This window comes from Balaenoptera musculus, chromosome 14 (assembly GCF_009873245.2).
Source record: "Balaenoptera musculus isolate JJ_BM4_2016_0621 chromosome 14, mBalMus1.pri.v3, whole genome shotgun sequence".
NCBI lineage: Eukaryota > Metazoa > Chordata > Mammalia > Artiodactyla > Balaenopteridae > Balaenoptera > Balaenoptera musculus.
Window position 1 is genome coordinate 40,587,283 of NC_045798.1, and position 24,295 is coordinate 40,611,577.

The 24,295-nt window shown below is 43.4% G+C and overlaps 1 protein-coding gene across 8 annotated transcripts in view; it reads right to left on the reverse strand.

The window, feature by feature from the left end:
• Positions 1 to 9,120: 9,120 nt before the first annotated feature.
• Positions 9,121 to 24,295, reverse strand: part of ANKRD29 (ankyrin repeat domain 29) — a 59,582-nt gene continuing 44,407 nt past the window's right edge. For all 8 annotated transcript variants that reach the window (XM_036824030.1, XM_036824029.1, XM_036824026.1 and 5 more), the window contains 4 exons: positions 19,397 to 19,495; positions 17,701 to 17,796; positions 14,839 to 14,937; positions 9,121 to 9,580 (listed from right to left, as the gene is read on the reverse strand). In XM_036824030.1, the coding sequence (XP_036679925.1) occupies positions 9,497 to 9,580; positions 14,839 to 14,937; positions 17,701 to 17,796; positions 19,397 to 19,495 (378 nt within the window). In that variant the 3' untranslated portion in view covers positions 9,121 to 9,496. The remainder of the gene's footprint in view (positions 9,581 to 14,838; positions 14,938 to 17,700; positions 17,797 to 19,396; positions 19,496 to 24,295) is intronic.

The following is a 24,295-nucleotide window of genomic DNA, read 5'->3' on the forward strand; positions in this document are numbered from 1 at the left end:
AGAAGTCTAAGATCAAGCTGCCAGTGAGTTCTATTTCTGGTGAACCCCCGCTTGCTGGCTTGCAGACGGCTGGCTTCTCATTGTGTGCCCACACGGTCTTTCTTTGGTGAACGTGTGTGGAGAGAGAAATCTCTCTCTTCCTCTTTGTAGAAAGTCACGGAATCCTATCGGGTTAAGGCCACACCCTTATGACCTTATTTAACCTTCATTACCTCCTAAAAGCCCTGTCTCTAAATAGTTACATTGGGGGTTAGGGGGACATATAAATTTGGGGGAAGACACTGTTCAGTCCATAGCACACCTCCTTGTGCTCAGGGCTGGGTTATGACTTTTGTTGGCTCTAAGTACCTTTGCCTTTGGGGACCCCTCCCTCCTTAAAAAAAAAACACTTAAAATTATATTTTACAACTGCATTTGGTATAAAGATGGATATAATCCAAGCTGATTTCATTATTATATATTTATTATTATTATATTTTTATTTTTCTTCTGATTTTAAAATAAATTGATGTTAAAACATTTTATGAGACCTTGAAAGTGTCAGGGGCCCTAGGCACTAGGCCTACTGGGCTTCATGGAGAAGTTGGCCCTACTTCTGTAGACATTGTAAATTTTGCTAACAGACAGCCCCCAAAAAGGTCCAGGAAGAGCAGCTAGAGCTGACTCTAAAAGCACCATCTGTAGACAGTCGGAGGATGACCAGTTCAACACAGGGAACAGGAGAAGGTGACCAGCTCACACCTGTCTCCTTCTGTCTGGCTACACATTGCAAACACATTTTGGTGAAATATAGGAGACCCTGAGTTCATGCTTCTGCCAAACCTCTAGGGAGTTTCAGGTTGAGTGTTTTTGGCAGCCTCTTTTTGGTAATAAGACTTTTTTCTTTTTTATTCATATGTAACCCATATATAAAGTATATAAAACTTGCCTGTACAGTTCAATGAGTTCTTACATATAATATACTTATATTATCTATTACTTGATAACCAATTATCCCAAAATGTAGTAGATTACAAGAAGAAACATTTACTATATCAGAGTTTCTGTCAGCCAGGGATTAGTGTGGTTCTGGGTGGTTTTGGTTTGTGAGGTTGTGGTCAAGATGTCAGCTGGGCTACATCATCTGAATGCTTGACTGGGGCTGGAATATTTGCTTCCAAGATGCTACTGGCAGGAGGCCTCAGTTCCTCTCCATGTGGGCTTCTCCACAGGGCTGCTTGTGTGTTCTCAAGACTTGCAGCTGGCTTCCTCCAGAGCGAGTGATCCAAGAGAGAGCAAGACAGAGCCTCAACTCAGTGGCATGCCATCACTTTTGCCATATTCTGCTGATCACACCGAACAGTCCTGATACAATGTAGGAGGGGGACTATACAGGGACAAGAATTCCAGAGGAGGGGAGCATTGGGGGTCTTCTTGGAGGCTAGTTACCTCAGATCCATGTAGCCACCAACCAGAGGAAGCCTATAGAACATTTTCAGGACCCAGGAGTCTCCCTCATGCCTTTTCCCAGTCAATATCATCCCCTCCTCCATCCAAAAGATCGCCACGATTCTGATTTCTATCACCATAAATTGCTTTTGCTGTTTCTGAACTTCATGCAAATGGAGTCATATTCTTTTGTGTCTGGTTTCTTTCACTCAACATTATGTCTGTGAGATTCGTCCACATCACTTATAGCAATAGTTCATCTTTTTTTATTGCTCAGTAACGTTCCATTATATAAAAATATCATGGCAGACATTTGGGTTGTTTCCAGTTTGGGCCATTATAGAGTTGCTATGAACATTCTTGTACAGGTCATTTCTTTGAAATAAACACTCAGTTCTTTTGGGTTCTGCAATAGAGTTTTAAAACTCCATACTTAAGCAAGCCAAATTTTACAGACATCTTCATTTAAAATAGCTTACAGACACAACTCATGACTTCAGTGTCAGTGGTTTATGAGGGTTCAGGAATGGGGTATTTTTGGTCAGACTTATGGTAAAGTATTACTCACCATACTAAGGATACTTGAATTGGTGATTAATCCAGTCATGGGTTGTGGTGTAGCTTACACTCGCACAGGATGCTATTAGCATGGGGATACCTTGAAACATGGCTGTCAGTGGTTTTCACTTGGCATTCCCTAATCTGGAGGATTCAGTCACATAATACAGTTTCCTTCGTCTGGGGTGGCTTTTGGTCTTATCTTTCCTAAAATAAGGAGTCTAACTTGTAAACAGAAGACTTTTCTAAGGCTATTCTTAAAAGTTCAACTGCGAGAAATAGGAACAATAACAGCATTTCCTTCATTAAAAATTAGAGGGTTAAATTCTAGTGAGAGAGAGAAGAAGAGATCAGCGATGGGAGAGGTCATTCTTTCTGTTGCCAGAGATAAAGCTGACAAGGCATCTAATAAAAACTGAAGATCTTGGGAATTCCCTGGCAGTCCAGTGATTAGGACTCGGCGATTCCACTGCCTGGTTGGGGAGCTAAGATCCCACAAACCTTGCGGCGTGGCCAAAAAAAAAAAAAAAAAACACAAAAGCCTGAAGATCTTTAACTTCCTTCAATTGTTAAAACGTGACTTCACTCATATTTTTAAATTATCTTAAAATATTGCCAAAAAATCAGGGTAAGTCACCAGGAAAAGATTCTAAGACTTTCCAGGCCCACTAATGCATAAATTATTTAACTGAGGACTAAGCACGGTCAGAGAGCTTAGAGAAAACACCTCAGCTGGTATTCCTGGCTTCTCTCATTGTGTTTGGTAAGTTAAACAGAGTAAAGAGACAGGCCAGTCTCTCAGTCAGACGAATGTGAAATAAATTATTCTAAATTTGCCCAGAGAGCATAGAACATATTTTTTGTCTTACTTCGTTTTGACTTTAGTTTTTGATTTTCTCCATATTTTGAAGCACAGGTAAGTACATGGGTGTGAGCTGATGAGGGAAAATGGCATGAAAAATCATCACACGGTGTGAGTCTGTACGTAGCTGGGTCTCAGCATGGTTCTACATGCTCATTTTTTAGCACCTTCTCACACTGAGATAGAACTCACTAATTAAGACCAACTGACCAGCGTAGATAAGTGTACTTTCTTGCACTTTACCAAGAAGGTAGTAAAACATTAACTCTCAGGCACCACACAGATCCTGCACAAAGTTCCTTGTTGGTGACAAGCAAAGGTAATACATTCTGATGGCTGCCAACAATTCCTAGAAAGTGTTAGGAGTGGTTTCAAAAAACAATTGTACCAACAGTACTAGAATCATTTCAAGTCAACCATTTAATTTATCATTAGCTGCAGGTCCTGACCAGACCCCATGCTTTTCCTCTCCAACACAGGGCCAGAGTTCTTTGAAGACTGAACAAGCTCACCAAGGTCAAGGTTGTGCAGCAAAGGAGGTCTGGAATTTGCCGGCCCTAGTGTTTCATGGCCACACTTCTTCATGGGGTTTGTTGCCTGCTCTCCTCTTCCTGAGACTTTCTCCTCCCTTGATCCACGTTTCACTTCCCACTCCTGTCCATTTCATCTCGTCTCCTTTGCTGATTCCCTTCTTCCTTCCAATTTCCTTCTCAGCTATTTCCTCTCACCAGAGTCTTTCTGGGGACCTCATTTGTCCCATGACTTTGACCATCACTTCTACGTAGATGATGCCCAGATCAGGAAGAGTCTTGTCCTAAACGTTAAGCTGCTATTTCCAACTGCCTTCTGGAGTCTATTTCACACATTCTTCAAACTGAACGTGTCCAAACTCCCTCTCTCTCTGTCTCCACCCCAACTCTGCTGTTCTTTATTTCCTAGAGAAAATTTCACCATCCTCCATGTAAACCTTGTATGTGGGAAAGAGTTAGCACAGCAGACCTGAGACTGCTGTCTATAGAAAGTCTTGCTTACAAGGTTGGCTGCTGGCTGGCAGCTGGACTCTTGACTGGCAAATAGTTCCCTGCACTGATAGAAAACTTTCCCTAAGTGTTAATGGCTCACTGTGCCTCTGCTGTTTACACAAACAATGTGGTTATTCTAAATGCCTGATTTCCTTCTGGAAGTCTGGAATTCTGGTAAACGCTAAGGCAGAGGGTGCCTATGTGACCAGCTCCCAGTTAAAAGCCTGAGTGAGTCTCTAATGAGCTTCCCCAGCAGATAACACTTCGTAATGTTGTCACAAGTCTTTCCTAGAGGAGAGGACTCTTGGAAGCTTTAACCTGGTTTCCTCTATATCTCCATTTCATTTTCCTTTCCCTTTTCTAATTTTGCTATTTATCAATTTCGCTGTAATCTTAGCCATGAATATGACCATACAATGAGCCTCTTGAGTCTTCCTAGCAAATCACCAAACCTGGGAGTGGTCTTAGGGTCCCCTGACACACCTTAGTATAATTTCTAACTCTTCTTTCTTTTCCTCACCCTTTCTGTTCAATTAATCACGAATTATCATTAGCTCTACCTCTAAACATTAAAAACAAAAAAAGTCCCATATTCTCCACCCTCACTGCCTTGATGCCATAACTGTGACTCCATCTGGGCACCACTCTCCCCCCTTTCCCCCACTAAAAAAAGCAAAACCCAAAGATCAGAGGGTTTAGCATTGGCCTCATAGCATTGGGAGGTTATTTCTTGTTAAAAAAAAGAACTCAACTGAGTAAATTTGAAGACCTATTTGGCTTTATTCAAGGATTCATGGGAATTCCCTGGTGGTCCAGTGATTAGGACTCTGTGCTTCCACTGCAGGGGGCATGGGTTCGATCCCTGGTTGGTTTACTAAGATCCCTCAAGCCGCGCGGGGCAGCCAAAAAAAAAATCAAGGATTCATGAATTGGGCAACATCCCACCTAGCAAGTAGAAAGGAGCTTTAGGAGCTGCACAGAATGGAAGGTTTTCAAAGGTAGAAAGGGAGTGGGACAAGGAAGTCATAAAAAGGAAAAAGGTTACAGTATTTCAGGCAAAGTCACCTTCCTTTGGGGGAAGGGCGGGGATCTATCATGCAGCTTACCTCACAGGTGCTGATGTGGTAATTCCAGATTGACGGCTTAAAGTTCACACTCCTAGGAGTAGCTGAAATTGAAATTAAACCTTGGTTTGCTGTTCTGGGGGCAACTGACTCCATTTTGGGCCTGTTGTTTCTTTTTAAAAACACTCTTGGGACTTCCCTGGTGGTCCAGTGGATAAGACTCCTCGCTCCCAATGCAGGGGACCTGGGTTCGATCCCTGGTCGGGGAACTAGATCTTGCATGCATGCTGCAACTAAGAAGCCCACATGCCTCAACTAAGACCCGGCGCAGCCAAAGTAAATAAATAAATAAAATAAATCTTAAAATAAATAAATCTTAAAATAAACAAATCTTAAAATAAATAAATAAATTTAAAAAACACTCTCAAAGCCCGTTTCCTCAGCTGCAAGATGATGGTGATAATAGTGCCTGTTCCATAGGGTTGTTGTCAGAGGTAAATAAGAAAATGCATATAAACGTCATGAGATTATCTATGTAAAATGCCGAGCACATTACAATCCTTTAACAAATGTTAGCTGCTCTTTCTATTGTTAGTACTAATAATCTGTAGACTCCACTTGTGAGGCTCAGCCAGTTCCAGCACCAAAACCACTTCATAATGGAATTAGGACCTCAGCTTCTCACCTCTATAATCTGCAGCGCAGGCCCACCCCGAAATGCAGGCGTTGCCGTCAGTTTCCAAGTAGCCTGGCATTTGGGGGGGGGTCCTCTTTTCCTCTGAGTAGGTGTCCCAGTGTGGGGTAATGATGAGACATAACTCTTCTGTGGTTGTGAAAGAGGAGGGAGGGGGCAGGGCACAACATTTAAGGGGACTTCCTTAGCGGTCCAGCGGTTGGGACTCCGCGCTTGCAGTGCACATGCCGCGGGGCACGGTAAAAAAAATGAATGAATGAATAAATAAATAAATAAATAAGTAAAATAAAATAGCCTATTCCCAAGCTCTCTTAAAATAAAACAGAATAAAATAAAAGAATAACATAGCTGTTGAGAATACGACAAAAGCTGGTTAGAACCGATTCGGTCCAAGATAGCGGAAGATTCGAGCTGAACCACGTCATATGCTCATTGTAATACATCAGCATGTTAAATGACATACTGACAGGCACCCTGACAGTTCTGAGGCTTCTGATAAAAGGTCAAAGAGTGGGCAGTGGCCCAATTCCTGGAAATTCCCGCCCCTTCCCCCAAATAGTTGAAATAATCCTCCCACTTCTTAGCCTGTGAAATTACCCAGCACGTAAAAACTAACCACCCCATATTTCGGGGCCTCTTGTCCTCTGAGATGGCCCACACTCTGTATGTGGCATGCGTTTCTCCCAGGGCTGCTCTTGCCTTTTGAGACAGACCGCATTCTGTCTATGGAATGTGTATCTCTCTAAATAAATCCACTTCTTGCCTACCACTTTGCCTCTCCCTGAATTCCTTCTGTGCTGAGACATAAAGAACCTGAGCGTCATTAAGTCCACGTGACCATTAGACCACGTGTGCAATTTTAATTAAACGACAGGATTCAAGTCCCAATATGGGTTTTGGCTGGGTTTGAGTCCCATCTGAGTTGTGTGGTTTCAGTTGCAGAGGGTGGATGGAACAGGGGAGGACCCCAGAACGGCCATGAGGTGCTCCAGATTCCTAATGTTACCGTTGCAAATACTTGTTTCCTAAATATGAAGTTGTGCAAAAATCCTCAACTATTGCAGAAGAAAGAGCCAATACAAAGGACTAAAGAACCAGGAGCATCATAGATAATACAAATGGATATTAAGACGTTCTCACACACACACACACACACACACACACATAAAGATCAATATGTGAGGTGATGGATGTGTTAATTACCTGGCTGGGGGAATACTTTCACAACGTCTACAAATATCAAATCGTCACGACGTACAGCTTAGAGTTTCATTTTCAGTACCTTTCAGTACCTTCAGGTACCTTTCAGTACCTTTCATGACTATCCCAGGAATTTTTGTTTGAATAAAAAACCTTTGGGGATCATTACAAAAGTTCTCCATGGTAGAAGTAATGAAATCATAGGTCCATAAAGCTTAACAATCCTATTCAGTTTCCAAATATCAATATATTTATCAACAGAGCGGAATTATTTACTCTAAAATTCCATACTGTTAAAAATCACACTGAAAGAACTTCTGATTAAAAACAAATAGGAAAAATCAGCAAAGGCAAATTGGGTAGTACGTTAACTTTATTTTGAATTATAACATGGAATTTGTCATCAAACAAATGAATGTAATGAAAAACTTTGGGGGTTCAATTAAGCAAACGATTTGCATAGGAATTGCTACTTCTAAGTTTTAAGATGCAGAGCACTGAATTGTGAATTAGATTAACATAAAATAAGAATCATCTACCTGTGTGCAAAATAAATGCAATTTAACTTTATTTTAAAAAGTTAAAAAACGCAATTTAATTTTAAATAACAGAACTTTTGTTCAGTCTTTGGTGAGGGATTAATACAATCTTCTTCCCTGCTATGGATAATATTGTCATCTCATCTCATTTAGACTAAATGTGATCCTTCTAAGCTAGAGACCTCTTACCTACAGTTAAGAAGGCCTCCTTTCAATACTGTTAAAGCTACTGAATTCATTCTTTATGCTCCTAATATTGGTCAAGAACATTATCCATTTTAAAGGATCTAACAAATAGGCCAAGGACAACATGCTCTAGTGAAAAACATTAAGTTTGTCGACATTAAGTTTGTCATTTCATCCCATTTTGTCTTTTGGAACTTTGTTATCAGTACCCATTATACTGTTTTGATTTATGTCAGTGATGAGCAACCTTTTTTTTTTTTTTTTGGTTGGGGAAAAAAATAAAGCATTTCAGGCCACATTATTTTCTTCTTCAAAATGAATATAGCTTTATGAAATTCCCATAAAAGAAGATGTATTTGTACAACTTTGCTGAATAAAAGAAAGCCAGCGAGGAGATGGGCACTGCTTTTTAACTACTAAAATGTTTATATCTGGATGTTTTAGCAATACAGACAGCTTTCTAATTTTTTAATCCAGAAATTAGATTGCAGGCTCGTTGCCTGGCTGGTCAGGTTGTAGGCCTCTCTGGGGGCCCTGTGGGTTGCTCATTACTGGCTTTGCTTGTGACATGGATTAAAATAAGCTGATTTTTGCTGATTGATTGTTTTACTCATCATAACAAACTTTAAGAGAATATCTTCTAATTTCAAAATTATAATTCATTTACTTACATAAAGATAATACTTTTAGTACCACTGTAAGTTGGTTTAAAAAATATATATATATATATATGGTTTAGAACATTTCCCTCCATCTTAACATAGAACATTGGCTGGAAACCAGAGCAGAACATGAACAAGAAAACTAAAGATGTGTTTAAATAACAAAATGCCATCAGTGTTTATTATGGTAGATTATAGAAAGAAGGTTTAATTTTTGTGTGTGCAATTAGGCACTGACTGAGGCATTTAGACACCATTGATTATAAAGTGCATTGAGTATAAATTTTGACCCCCCTCAAAGGAATAATTCAACAAAACCCAGGTTTCTTTCTTGGAATCAATCAGCCCAAAAACACGCATAGATGAACACTTATTAAATACTAGTAACAGTCTTTTATTACTTATACTTCTGCAATAGTAATAGCAACATATTATATCACATTTTATCCAAGGACTCCAAAGTCATTGTATTGAGCAATTGGTGTTGGAAGCTCAAGATTCCACATCATGTTAAGTCTACTTAGTTACAGCACAGGAAATAGATTTCCAGCAATAGACCCAAAGTAATGGTTCAAAGAGACAAGCCTACATTTCTTGTGGTTTGTAATTTTCTGAATTACCAAATTTGCCACTTGTATCCTATCATACCTACAACATTGACTCCGGGTAAAAATGAACAATTTTTCTTTTTTTTATAGTTCAACAGTCCATCTTTGAAAAGCACATGGTGGAATGTCAGAAGTGGCTTTTCAATAATATACCTTTATACATCATTGATTCATAGAGGGGAACATTTTACACTGGAATGACATACATATATATGTAAAATACGATGGAGCCATATCTTTGAGCACACATACATTTAACACAAAAGCAAAAGTGCACCAATTCACTGAAGGTCAGACTTTCAGTCTTTTTAAAGGAACAAAGCTTTCTGTTTCTATTTTTAAGACAGAGGGTTTAACTCTGTCTTAGAGTTTAACTGAAAGACCCAAGTTGATGTAGTTTAAAACGAGTTTCTGTGGAATCCACGAACGTGCCAGGCCCCCTGGAGTGGGGCTACAGGCCAGTGTGAGAAGCCCACTACATGAGAGGAAGGGGTCCCTGAGCTGCTCTGCTCTTGACTCAGGGCACAAAGCACAGCTCTTCTTGGTCAGGGACCCAGCATGGGCATTCTGGGCGTTTTCATTCTTCTAGGAATTTCCAACACTATTTGAAAAGCAATTTCTTTTTGGACAATATGATTAAGGTTTCTATCTTTCAGTCGAATATGAAGCTAAGTTAGCTCTTCCTGTGTCCTTCTTTACTTCGGAGGAGATGCAATATACGTTCATTTTTGGTTAGTTCTGCCGGAAGTTCATTGGCCTGAAAGAAGATAAGATAGGCATGAGTAAATTCCCACAGTTGGTGTGGTTTCAGGGACTCCAAAGAGGGGCCCCTGGCCCACACTTGCTCCTCCACTGATGAAAAACCCCACTGGACTCAGTCTTTTGTATCAAGGCATTAAAGGTTTTCTTTAAATATATTTAAATATAAATATCACCAGTTACTTTCTTATCTCATTGTTAGTTATTTTTCTTTTTAAAATTTTTTGGAGTATAGTTGATTTACAATGTTGTGTTAATTTCAGGGGTACAGCACAGTGACTCAGATATACACACACACACACACACACACACAAACACATATACATATATTCTTTTTCATGTTCTTTTCCATTATGGTTTATTACAAGATATTGAATATGGTTCCCCATGCTCTACAGTAGGATCTTATTGTTTATTCATTTTATAGTTTATAGTAGTAAACTATATACTTATATCTGCTAATATCTGTAGTTTATATCTGCTAATCCCAAACTCCTAATTTATCCTTCCCACCCTTTCCCCTTTAGTAACCATAAGTTTGTTTTCTATGTCTGTGAGTCTGTTTCTGTTTTATTAGTAAGTTCATTTGTATCATATTTTAGATTTGACATGTAAGTGATATCATATGATATTTGTCTTTTAGAGTTATCTTTCTATCTAGCCATATCCCTTACTAGGCTATAATCTCCAGGAGGCCAGGGTCCATATCTTATTAATCACTGTATCCTCATTTCCAGCACAATGCCTAGCTTATCGAGTATGTTGTCAATAAATAGATTTGATAACTTATTAGTTTATTATATAAGGCAGTCTGTCTGCTAGGGACTTGAGACTCATCTTTTGATGAGAAGGCAGAGTTAGGAAACATCCAGAGCATAAGACACATGGGGAAGAACAGCTTCAGTGGCCCGACACCCCACCTGATCCAGCCTCACTCTATGTCCTTTCTTTCCACAGTGCTGCTGAGACACATTCTGTAAGTGTTTACTTTGTGAGCGAGTCCCTATCTTAAGAAATAGACATTATAGGGCAATGGTTCCCGAACTTTTTAGTCTCAGGACTTTTGTACACTCTTAAAAATTATTGAGGACCCGAAAGAGCTTTTGTTTTTAACTAATTAAAAATGAAAACTGAAAAAAATTTAAGTATATTTATTAATTCATTAAAAATAATAAACCCGGGGCTTCCCTGGTGGCGCAGTGGTTGAGAATCCGCCTGCCAATGCAGGGGACACGGGTTCGAGCCCTGGTCTGGGAAGATCCCACGTGCCGCGGAGCAACTAGGCCCGTGTGCCACAACTACTGAGCCTGCGCGTCTGGAGCCTGTGCTCCACAACAAGAGAGGCCGCGATAGTGAGAGGCCCGCGCACCGCAATGAAGAGTGGCCCCCGCTTGCCGCAACTAGAGAAAGCCCTCGCACAGAAACGAAGACCCAACACAGCCAAAAATAAATAAATAAATAAATAAATTTAAAAAATAAAATAAAATAAACCCATTACAGGTTAACATAAATAACATATTTATGAAAAAGAACTAAATTTTCAAAAACAAAAAAGTTAGAAGTGTAGCACTGTTAACAGTTTTGCATATTTCTTTACTGTGTAGCTTAAAAGAAGACAATTGGATTCTTATATCTGCTTCTGTATCCAATCAATTATCTTAAATCTAAATTGCCATGTGGAATTTGAAACCACATCAATGAATTTTTCTACTCTGTTGCATTAAAATCCATAGGTCTATCTATCTGCAGGTGGATTTTTTACCTATGCATGTTTGTAACATCATGTACCGGCCATTTAGAAAATAGTAGCTCACGGAGTTATGCAGATCTTCCAAATGTTGACACATTTCATTATACAATCCTCAAAGCTCACATCATTCATTAATATTATCACTAATTCATCAGAAAAGCTACAGGTATCGGGAAGCTGTCAGGCTCATGTGATGGATACAAGTCCGTTCTTTCAAGTAAAAGTGGAGATCCCCTCAGAAAGTGGCTGGCTCCCTTTGCAATTCAAACAATTGCTCAAGTGCTTTCCCTGAGACAACCATGTGCTTCGGCCTACAGCAGAAGTGCTTGGTGCAAACTTCGAATTTTGTTACAGAGTAAAAAGACATACAGCAAGGGTCAAGGTTTCATAAAATTAAAATCGTTTACTGCTTCATCAAAGACATTCTTAGGTAAAACTGGTATTTTTATAAAATAATCTACAACGTGTAAAATAACTTAGAGGTTTGTAAAATCGTTTGCCACTACAGTTTGTGACCCTGCTTTGATGTGTGTTAAGGTGCCAACAGTTTCATCCGCCATTGCCTTTGCACCATTACGGCAAATGTCAGCACAGAGAAAAAGGGCAAATAGTGTCTCTATATTATTAAGAATATTGTTTCGACCTATTAGAACCCTTGAAAGGGTTTTGAGGACACCCCAAGGGTCCACGGACCACACTTTGAGAACAGTTGTTACAGATGAATAAAAGGATGTTCTTGCGAATTCAGGGGAGGCAATTAAAGGGTAGAAAGGCAACCAAATCAGGGAGAGAACTTGGATGTAGTTTCTTTTTTCCCTGCAGTTAAACGTGGAACCCCGGCTGCTCTATCTGAAACCCTGATCTTAGGTGAAGCTCCTGCAATCCCTACCTTCTAGGCTGGCTCCTGCTCCCTGACCCCCACCTACTGGCTGGGACCTCACTTGCTGGGAATGATGAGTTTGCCACAGTGGCCTGCTGTGCAGCATGTCCTGCAGCTGCACCCCTGCCCACCCAAAGGACCCTTGATGCTGGTGCTGGACTGACTCTAACAAGAGGTGCTATTCGATGCTGCTTTAGACCAGAGACCCCTCTGTGGGGTTAATTCTAGTATTAGCTTAGTTCCTGCAGGAGCAGATGTTGTACAGGCCTAATGCCTGGGGCTGAGAATAATGCCCCTGGAGAACGGACCTGAGCGCCATCCAGTCTCAGAGTACCCTCAGGAAGAACTAACTGTTTTGCATCGGTTACTGGTCCTTGGTGACAGGCTGGCAGGTAGCCAGAGGATCCTCTACAGTCAGGAAGAGGAGTGGATCTAAGATGCTGCACCTCTGTCTACAAGCTTGTTAAGTTACAGTGTGGTGACCATCTCCATGAATGTCCATATCCATTACCATTAAAATAAGCTTTATACTCTCAAACTGTGTTGTTTCAGTCAATCACATCACTGTTCTGTGTGTCATCCATATAGTTTTAAAAACCTGGTCTCACTCCTCCTCTCTCAGGAGGGTCCCCACCGAATTCTCAGGTTGCCCAGGTTACGATGGCTAGCGCCCAGGCTAGCCCCTAAAGGCCATCTTATTCGTTATGGAGCAGGACCATAGGTCCATACTCACGACCCACAGCATCACACCACTCTCTGTCCCCACTGCTCCTGGGAGAAGATGTGTTCTGAGTCCTCAGTTGGGGGTATCAGGAACATGGGATCCCCACACCCATGGGGATAGCTACAGGGTGGGGAGAGGTACTGGGCCATTGGGTACCCTCTCCTCTGGCATCTGCCCCAGAGCAGAAGTCCTGGAGCCTCTAGAGCAGAAAGGTGCTTCTGTACTAGCTGAGAAGTGACTCTCTCCAGGAAGCCTTCGATAGCATTCTTCACTTCCTGCTGACAGCCCTTGTCACTGTGTGTTGCAATTGCTTGTTTAATTATCTTTATTCCCCAGTAAACTCTGAGCCCCATGAAGACAGACACTATGTGAATCTCTTTCACTATTATCTCCCCAGAGACAATGTTCACAGCACAGTGCATGGCATCTAGCAGGCACTCAATAAGTGTTTGTTGGATGAATGAATAAAGGTCAAGGATACCCCCTCAAGAGTCCTGAGTGGCTGCTGGAATCCCAACACCCTTGCTTCTGGAGCTGCCTCTGAAGAGCTTGGCTTCTATGGGCTGCCTGGCGTGCAGGTGGGCAGCTTCCTGGCAGCTACTCCTGGCTCTCCAAGGGCTTCTGCAGGATGAAACTCCAACACAGGCAGCTACACAGACACTCCAAAGACCAGCATTTTGGTCACTGGAAATTCCCCATAACCATTATTGCTGAGATTCCATGAGACACACAAGGAATTGCATCTTTCAGTTTCTATGTAAAGAAACTGCCTTAATTCAGTACCGGGTGGCTTAGCAACGAAGACTGATCTTTTTAGGACATCTGTGTCCAAGGTGCAAAGAGAAGAGAGCAATTGTGATTTCAGCGGGCTTATCACACAGCCAGACCAGCTAATGGAAGACAAACCCATGTATCTCAGGAAGAAATAAACAGAGATGTTGTCTTCAAGCAGTTCAATGGTAGGAACAGGGGAAGTAATAATTCCATGTGCTAAGTGGAATGAGAAAAAGCGGCTCTTGGCATGTTGTCTAATTGCACTTCTTAATGGTTTCTTTTAAACATATCATGAAATGTTATCTGATTTTGGTTTTATTATTAATAAAATCTAACACAGTAATAGATGCTTATAAAAATTCAAACACTATATAAGTATAAAGTGAAAGTTGCTTTTCATACTCTCCCCTGTTTATAAGTCCCCACCATACTTCCTCCTTCAGAAGTCAGTAGTTTCAGTGTGCTTCCTCTAGACCTTTCCTAGGCTACTCTCCCACCCCCAGTCTCTACATGTGACTGCTTATGCAGATGTTGAGTAGGAGGAAATACAATGACAGTCATTTTTTACTGGGCATCCTCCCACCTCCAAGTTTGGCTTAATTGAAAACTAAGAAAAATTTTGAGCTATAAAAAAATATGGGTTGGTTTTGCTCAACTATACTTCAATTAAAAAAAATATGGGTTGGTTTTGGAACTGTGGGGCAAAGTCCTGTTAACAATATAAAAAGCAACATCTTCCCCATGAGGTCACCGAATAGAGCACAGGCAATTCTCAAGGTACCAGTATCCAACTCACGGAGGATGGTGATTAAACTACCGGAACGCTGACATTTTTAGGACACTTCTCTGATGAGAGAATACTTATAACCTTACTCCCCACAACCACTGCCCCCTACCCCCGCCCCACTGTTACCTGAAAATCATTGATAATATAGGGGTTTTAGTATACTCCTCTGGGTCCAAATGTACTGCTCACTCATAACCTATAATGACAACATTTTATGCCCTTACTATGCCCAAGGATGAGGATAGTGACTGGAGCCAGAGATGCTGTCTTGGCTTCAGCAGACGCTGCCTTATCTCTTTGCGCAGGCGCCCGATGGAGGGAAAAGATGACTAAGACGGTACCTTGTTTCTCAGGGCTGGGTCTGCCCCTGCTTCCAGGAGCAGCGCGACTGCCTTAATATTTCCGCTGAGCACGGCCACGTGGAGTGCCGAGGTCCCGTTCTAGGAGAAAAGGACAGTGTGTGTCAGGAGAGAGCTCACAGGCATCAGCACGCGGCTTGGCTTTCCTCACGGACCAGCCTGCCTGATGAGACTGTAATGCTAGAGCCTTGCTCATCCTTATCTTCCCTTTTCCAAGTCACATCGGCACCTAGTACAGTGTCCTCAGGGACACCGTGTACAGTCAGTATAAATATTGCCAATAACCTTTTGCAAGTGAAATAAGGCATCTGCCCAGCGTGTACATGACTTCATGCTCACTTGGTCTGTTGTAGAGGCATCAGAACTTGCTGTGGGACAAACAACAATGCTACGTCAAAGATTTTTTTTCCTTAAGGTCTTTGTGCTTTTGGTGAGCACACTTCTGCAAGGCTGGAGGAACAGCCTACTCACCTACGGGCCGAGTTGTCAACCCAGCTGTACACGCTCCACACGCGCAGGTGGGCAGGAGAGCGACTGGGAGCTACACGGCTTAAGAGTAAGAGTAGGTGCGTTGACGACCACCCCCGACCCCAGCCTTGAGTTGAAGCATTTCTGGGTACTGAGCGGTCTAGTGGATAGGTTGCTGACATTTTATGGAATTTACTGCAAATATTTATTGACATAAGGAAGCAGCTATGTGCAGCGTGTAGCTGGATTCTGGAAGGGGAAAAGAGAATATAACAAACCCAATATAAGAACGATGGGCAGTCACAAGACATCTGTTCTCGAAGGTACATATGTCTGTGAATAGTACCTAAATGCAAGCTTAGTTTTCAAATTAACTACTTCATATATATACGTAAAACACTTTCTGATCTTGTAGGCACGTTAAATATCATACCCAGAGAAAAACTCCAGCAAAGTAGCCGTTTTCCCTGTTTGCTTTACCATGTTTGCCATGTGCGGCAATACAGTAATCTGGTAATATTTCACTTATCAAAATCTTAACTGACTTATCAGTGTTGCCAAAGTGCAGTGTGGCTAAGAATAAAAAACCAAGCCAATGGGCTTCCCTGGTGGCGCAGTGGTTGAGAATCTGCCTGCTAATGCAGGGGACACAGGTTCGAGCCCTGGTCTGGGAAGATCCCACATGCCACGGAGCAGCTGGGCCCGTGAGCCACAACTACTGAGCCTGCGCGTCTGGAGCCTGTGCCCCGCAACTGGAGGGGCCGCGATAGTGAAAGGCCCGCGCACCGCGATGAAGAGCAGTCCCTGCACCGTGATGAAGAGTGGCCCCCGCTTGCCGCAACTAGAGAAAGCCCTTGCACGAACCGAAGACCCAACACAGCCAAAAATAAATAAATAAATGAAAAACCAAGCCAAAAAAGAGCCGTCTGCAACACGACTAGATATTACGAAGTCCATTTCTGAAGCTAGTTTCTTTTATTCATAGAGAATTCATTTTCACAGACTTTATTCTTACTTTCCAAACAATTTTTACGAGTACAAAGTACAGCTTTTTTGACTCGCAAGCTCATGGAAGATTAGAATTAGCTCACTGGGGCAAGAGAGAAAGGCACACCAACAGCAGCTCCGTATCAGCTGACAGCAACAACGGAGCCTAAACACATAAAGATCAGACAGAAGGCATCCGAAGGGCAAGTAGACTTCAGATACATCAATAAATCCAAAAAAGTGCTAAACTACTGTCCCAAGTTTAGAACAGGTCTGGTGTCCTCTACTTAACAAAACACTAGAGCGTATACCAGTAGTCAGCAAACTACAGCCCGCAGGACAAATCTAGCTCCCCCCTCCCCCTGCCCTGCCTGTTTTTCTACATCCTGATGAGCTCAGCATTTTAAATTATTTTATTTTATTTATTTTTGGCTGTGTTGGGTCTTCATTTCTGTGCGAGGGCTTTCTCCAGTTGCGGCAAGCGGGGGCCACTCTTCATCGCGGTGCGCGGGCCTCTCACTATCGCGGCCTCTCTTGTTGCGGAGCACAGGCTCCAGACGCGCAGGCTCAGTAATTGGAGCTCAGCATTTTAAAAATTTAAAAAAGAAGACTATTTTGTGACACGTAAAAATATAAAATTTTAGAAATACAACATCCATAAATAAATCTGATTGGATGCGGCCACACTTGGCTGTTGCCGTATTTTCTATGACTGCTTGCTTTCTGCAATGGCTGAGTGGAGCGGTTCCAACACAGACTGTATGGCCCACAAAGCCTAAAATATTTGCTACCTGGTCCTTTATTGAAAATGACTGCCAACCTCTGGTAGATACTCTAGTTGAGAAATATTTTAATCCAAAATGATTACAACTTAAAAAAGGAGTTTTGGGGCTCTGTTTTCTGGAAGACGCAGCTCTCCAGAATGACACATTCTCTGATGTGTCCAGATGTTTGAGGCTTATTTCATTCCACCTAAGGTAACAATGTGGTTCTTTGCCCCAGATAATGAAGAGAAGGAATGTGAGTTCCTATCCCTCCTGTTTTCTGGGACACAAATCACGTGTTTCATTTGTGGAGGATTTCACAAATCTTCCAATGATATATCAATATGGGTGATTTCCAATTTAGCAATTTCAGTACAATTGTTTAATTTTTTTTCCCCCTAGAAAACTAGGTACCTACAGACTCCGGTTCACTCTTTTTATTACCTTCCCATTTCTACCAGTGCCCAGGAATCTCTAACATGGACAAGTTGTAGGCATGTTCTCTCAGGAATACAACTAATCATGCAAATGGTACCCAGATTCTACTGCAGTCCCCAGTGTGGACTTCTTAAATTTCTAACCTCTCTCTTTTACAGGGTGGTAAAAGTTTCTCCGTAGGTCTTACCTTCAAAATACCGAGGGTGGGTGAGAATTTCAGCAACTCTTTTATAACATCATTATACCCTTTGTTGGCTGCTTTCAGTAATGCTGTTGTACCATCCTTTACAGAGAGAGAAAAAGAAAAGTTGATTATTAACATATGTGTGTGTTGGATAATAATAAAATGTTGGTTGAGAACTGGGAATGTGCTTGTCAGAAGGAGGCAAAATGTGTAAACTAAAGCACAGGCCTGCAATGTCTCTTAATCTAAAATCATTTTAGAGCATATTAAACAGTTAATTCTACGTGAAAGGATACCAGACAAAATATGTGACTTATTACATTATCTTCGAACCCTGCCATCTGGGAATTCATGGTCTTCTAGTCCCTTAGAATATTGGGTACAGGAACAAGGGGAATTTCAGGAGGATATTTTTAGAACATAGATGGACTAAAGAGGCATTCTCTGCAGTTCATGACTTAGAAATTAATTGTTGAACTGTTTTTTTTTAAAGTTTTTTTCACTGTCGGCTTGTGGGATCTTAGTTTCCTGCCAAGGAACCTGCGCCCTCGGCAGTAAAAGTGTGGAGTCCTAACCTCTGGACCGCCAGGGAATTCCCAGTTGAACTGTTTTTAATGATTTAAATAATTGTTGAACTGTATCTACTGTTTTAAAATTTTAAATTGCTTTTCTTTTTGCCTTCCCGTGTATACAGCCTTGCTCTAGTCTGTCCTGGGTACCTGCCTGCCTGTGGTAGTGGTGATGGGGGGAGAGTAGGAAGGGGATAGATTGAAATCTGTTAAAAAAGAATGCAAAGACAAGTTCAAAAATTAATATTAAGCTCTGTCATCCTTTTCTGGCCTGAGAAGAGATTTTTCCAATTCCCCCTTTCTCCTACTTTCACGCATCAATTTCTGTATTTGGAGGATTTTGCTCACAGAGTTCTCCTGTAGTAAAGGAAACACCCCAGGCTGCTCTAAAGGTTTAGCTGGAATCAGGAGGAAGATGAGAATAGAGGGTTTTTCCTTTCTGACTTCAGAGATTGTGGGAAGGAAAAAAGAGAGAGTGGGAGAGAGGACAGAGAAGTGGTCAGGAATGTGTCTTTTGGTTTCCCCCTTTGTGGGCTCAGACTTGGAGAGTGGACGGGGTCACACAGGCAAGGGTAATATTAAGGGCAAAAAGGCCAGATACTGTAAAAAAAAAAAAAAAAAAATGAAGGGACCCCAACAGAGGCTAAGTGGAGGCCGATGGGGGATGTGGTGTGGGGGTCTGCAGCTCGGGGAGCCGGGGCACCGAGGACCCCAAACCACAGACCCCTCGAGCCAGCTGCACTGTGGCCTGGAGGCCAATAGGAGGCGCAGTGCCAGGCAGACCAGCAGCCGCTGGGGGACACATCCCCAAGGGCAGCCGAGGCCTGAGACTCCTACCTGGTCCTCCCGGGTCATCCAGAGGTCAGCCCAGGGGGAGGAGGATCTCAAGGAATTCAACATTTTCCCCTTAGAGGGACTGAGCAGCAGTTGCTAGGTTTCAACTGATTCAGACCTTTCCCTTGTTTTCCTGCTGAAGAGCAGGAGGAGGTTGGGAGACAACCCCGGTGAGGAAGAGACAGAATAAAGCTGCGTCTCCTCCGCACGTTTCGGCTGAGTTAAACTCGGAGGTCAAGGCTTCAGTGGAAGGCGTCCCCATCCGAGCCCGCGCGCGCGGCGGTCCTCGCACTCACGTGGCGGGCGGCGTCGCGGTCGGCTCCGCGCAGCAGCATGACCCGTACCACCTCGCTGTGGCCCATCTGCGACGCGATCCACAGCGGCGCCGTGCCGTCCTGCGGGGAGAGGACACAGCATCCACGGACCGGCGGGTTACGCCCCCGGGAGGGCTCCCAACGGCCCACGACGAGGGTGATTCTAACCCACGTAAGTACGCTGGCATTTGGCAGTGCCCGGACTACTTGGGTTCAGATCTTGGCTTATAAAAGCCATTGCACGGCAGGACCTTTCACGGCCAAGTGTGCTGCGGGGCTCCAGGGGACACGCGTGGGAAGCGGCTGTGTTGCAGGCATACCAAGCAGAACCAAATTCGACAAACCCGGAGAGAGGCCAGCCTGTCCTGATTTTTGCCCAGACTCTGCCTGTTTGCTTTACGGGTGGGTTCTCACAACACACCCTGCTTCGTGGGCCCCCTCATTCCTACAGGAGAGGGGGCGACTTCCTCTGAGGCCGGTCTGAGGGTCAGAAAGCTAAAGACATTGCTCCCACTCTGCTCTTGCGTCCAGAATCCCCCCAAGCCATTTCATTCTCAGGCACCATAATTTTATGCAGGATGTGATACTGTGTCTTCTGGGGGCTGCCTCACAGTGCCCGGCTACAGCAGATTGATAGTTTTGGTAAAACTTGCTGTGTATTATGTGCCCAGTGACCCTTTTTCTGTGAACACTGGGCCATGAAGCTGAGGTATGTTGCTCCAGAGAAGAAGAGGTGAAACATCCAAGGGACAGAGAAGGAGTTGACAGGAAGGAGGGTGGTTCCTGCTGGACAGAAAGGAAACTAGAAAACCCTTCTAGTGCAGGAGGGAGGCACTAGAGAGCGATGGGGGAGGCAGGGTCATGAGTGTCTTTGTTTTCCTCCTGCTCTGGGTTGAATCTGGGTTGGGTAAGCTAGGGTGCTAGAAACACCCAGATAAATTAGAGTGAATTCCAGATACGAAAAAAGGATTTTCTCCTGTTCTTGGAATGAAACCCAGGAACACTGCAAGCCCCCTAAGGAGCTCTGCGCTTGGCTGGTGCCTCACAGGTAGAAGAGAAACGGCTGTGGGAGCCGGCTGGACCCATGTTGGACACGCCCCCAATACCCCAGGCCCACATCCCCCCAAGAGTCCCTGCCTGCCTGCCTGCGGGAAATCAGAAGTGCTGGCTGAACAGCGGCCTGGAGTAAGCTGGGGTTGGGGAGATAAGGCCACGGGACGTCAGGGACATAGATGACGGCAGAGCCTGCATATGGTGGACCAGCTGCACCTTCGGGGACCAATGCAGGATGCTCAGGGACCAGGGAGGCTGACAAGCCAGCACAAGGAGCAGACACGAGCATCCCCACCCCAACTCCAATGCCAGGGTGATAGTCTGACCTCTGAGAACTTGGGTCACCTGGAGAGAAGGTCAGGAAGAGGGAGAACCCAGAACTGACTAACCTTAACCTCAAACGCAATTAAGGTAATGGGACCCAAAGAGACTGCCTTAGTCAGATAAGACTGAATTATTCATGAGTGGGACTGTGGGCTGAAGAGCAAGATGATTCAGGTACAGAAGCTAAAGTTTCACTTTCTGCTGGAGGATATCATTTCAGCTCCAGTGTACCACCTGCTGCAGGCACAGGGTCACTGCCCACTGCTGTCCTGGCAACGGGACAGAGGACCAAGACCTTTGGGTGGGGTGATGGCAAATCAGGAGCCTAGAAGGATCTGGGGGAAATCCAGCTGGCTACAGCCCAAGGGCTGTGGGCAGGGCCCCGGGAGACCAGACAGAGAGTCTGGGCTCCACAGAGGATTTTCCTGGGCTCAGGTGCGGATGCACTTTCCCCCCCTGCCCGCTCTGGGTTCATCTGTTCTTTGTCATCGCCGCCAGAGGGCAGGCGAGGAAAGGCAGCCAGCAGGCTGTTCCCTGTGCTTTCCAAGGGTTTGGTTGTTTTTAGTTAAATTCTATTAATTGACACTAACATGTGGGAAAGTGCTGAGAGGTGCTATTTAGCAACAACTATTAATATCATAACAGTAATGTTTCGATATTTTATCAAATGTTATCACCTTAATTGCAATAGTCACAGTAGGTGGAAAAAGAAGTCACCACTTCCTGGTTGTGAGAATTTAGGGAAATCCCTCTGAGCCTCGTCCCCTTCTGCGAAAACATTAGCCTCACAGAGATATTGGTGAAGGAGAAAACATACAGAAATGTGCTAAGCACAAGGAGTGGCCAACAGATGCTTAGAAAATGGATCTGAATATTATTTATCATGAAAAACAGTAAGTAATTTAATTTGTACTTTTGTCTACAAAGCATTCCATGTGCTTTATTTAATTTGATTCTCCCAGTTACCCTGTGAGATAACTGATAGATCAGGTAGGAACGATTGGGAAAATGAGATTTGGGGGAAACCTGTGTATTTCCTTGCTGGTGCTTACTTCTCCAAAGCTGATTTTTGAACCCAGGAAGTTGAATGTGAATTAGAGAACTCTTGTCAGATCCAATTACTTATCAGTTGATTATCTAGTTTGTGAAGAGGAGAGGTTTTCCTCTTCCGTACACCTCAATTTCTGTTTTGTCATATATTTTTCTTCTATTACAATAGTCAGAATCTTCATTGTGAAGATGGCTTCATAATAAAAATGAGGGCAATTAAGTCGATTTAGCTTCTTTTTTGTAGAGCTTTGGAGAGAATCGGAGTAGGAAAAACATCTGAAAATATTTATGTAAGTTTTAAAATACTTCTTGACAAAAATATACAGTTTTAAAGTATATTAAATCAAAGATCTTGTCATGAAGTAGAAGTTACAATCTCAGCCGCACTTTTTTTTTTTTAAGAAATAGAACATTTAGCTTGAAGAAGATGGGATTCACCGGGGTTATGACAGCTGTTGTTTACTATTTGTGTGCATGACAAGTGGAAAAAAATTTAGACTGATTTTGCATACCAAGTGGTACACTGGCTCAATGTAAGAAAGGAATGATAAGGAGGGCTGGTTAAAGACTAAATGAGCTGATGAGGTAGTAATGAGTTCCCCACGCCTGGAGAGGTTTGACAGTGGCTGATTACCAATCAGCTTCTAGCACCTGATGGATGGTTAAATAGGGGACTTTTGCAGTTCCTTCCAGCTCTGTTATTCCCTCATTCCATTTGAGATAATATTTTCAAGTCTCCTCTAATATATATATATTTTAATTATTATTTTATTTATTTATTTTTTTGGCTACGTTGGGTCTTCGTTTCTGTGCGAGGGCTTTCTCTAGTTGCGGCGAGCGGGGGCCACTCTTCATCGCGGTGCGCGGGCCTCTCACTGTCGTGGCCTCTCTTGTTGCGGAGCACAGGCTCCAGACGCGCAGGCTCAGCAATTGTGGCTCACGGGCCTAGTTGCTCCGCGGCATGTGGGATCTTCCCAGACCAGGGCTCGAACCCGTGTCCCCTGCATTAGCAGGCAGATTCTCAACCACTGCGCCACCAGGGAAGCCCTCCTCTAATATATTGTTATAGAGAGGTCACAGCATGAGATGGAGTATATGATGTGACTTGTATTAGAGACTAAATTTTATTTGGTCTTATTTAGGCTCCTAAAGATGATTTAGAAAAAAGAATTAAAACCATAAAGCCATTCTCTCCCATGGCAATAAGTATATTAAGTGGCACTAGCTCTTTGCTTCTACTGCCTTCCAGTACCTATACTTAAGCTATTTCACCTGCAGGCTCAAGCCAGACAGCAAGTGCTGCGGACCAATTCTATTCTAAGTTGGGGGTTCAAGAGATTATAAGGAACCTCATCAGTAACACAGGGGGTTCAATATGGAGACACCTTTGCTACCGGCCCTGGAGCCCATTTCTCAGTACTGGGTCCCTCTATTCTGTGTCCTTGGTCCAGCAAATGAATCTGTAAAAGATGTCACTAGATGCCTGCATTGCCCACACCCTGAACCATTCTCCCAGCCACAAGTGATGAGACTGAGGATGGGCAGGCCAGCCAGGCCACTGTGGCCTGGAGGGCAGGGATGAGCTGCGACAGTGACATGGCTACGCCAAGAGCCTGGGGGTCTGACCTGTAAACTTGGGGACCGCATACAAGATACGAAGGCAGAGGAAGCTGATCAAAGTGGAAAGGAGTAGGGAGAGAGAAAGAGAGGAAAGAAGGGACTTTGAGATGACAGAGACAACTTGGCTTACAAGGGAAAGAGAGCAGCCTTGATTTCTGACGAGTTTTCTATTCCAGGAAGGCCTGGATGGAATAGAAATGATAATACCATACCTAACATTTACTAGGTACTCGGTTTATACTGGCCACTGCATGAAGAGTTTTGCAGGGATTATTATTTTTTTTTAATTCTCACAGTATTCCTATAGCAAAGGTACCATCATTATCATGGTTTTACAGATGAAAAAAAAATGAGATTCAGGGAGAGAAAGTGATTTGTTCAAGGTCATACAGTTCATAAGCAAAACTGGGCCTGTGTTTCTTTTTCTTATCCATATCCCTGTAACTACCAAGTTGCTCACTTCCGCCATCCGCAGTCGCAGCCCCGAGACCTGGCTCTGGCTTCCTAGCTGGCTCTTAGAATCCTCCTGTCCTGCTCAGGAGCCCGCGCTGTATCGGAGCCTTTTTCCAGTTCCCAGTCGCTGATCACCATGCCCTGCGGCCTTCCAGGACTTATGGGCACTCTGCCCAGGCCACAGGGTGCCCTCTGGAGGTCAACACGGCTTTTCTGAGAGTAGAGGGCATGCAAGCAGCAGGGCCTCTCTACTGTGGTCTGCTCCCTTCTCGGAACCCTCAGGACACTGCACCCATCTGCTGACTCTATGTTGCCCGTTGCCCACCACTGGGTTGCCCTCCAAGCTTACAACCTGCGAGAAAGGATACTGTCTGGGTCCCA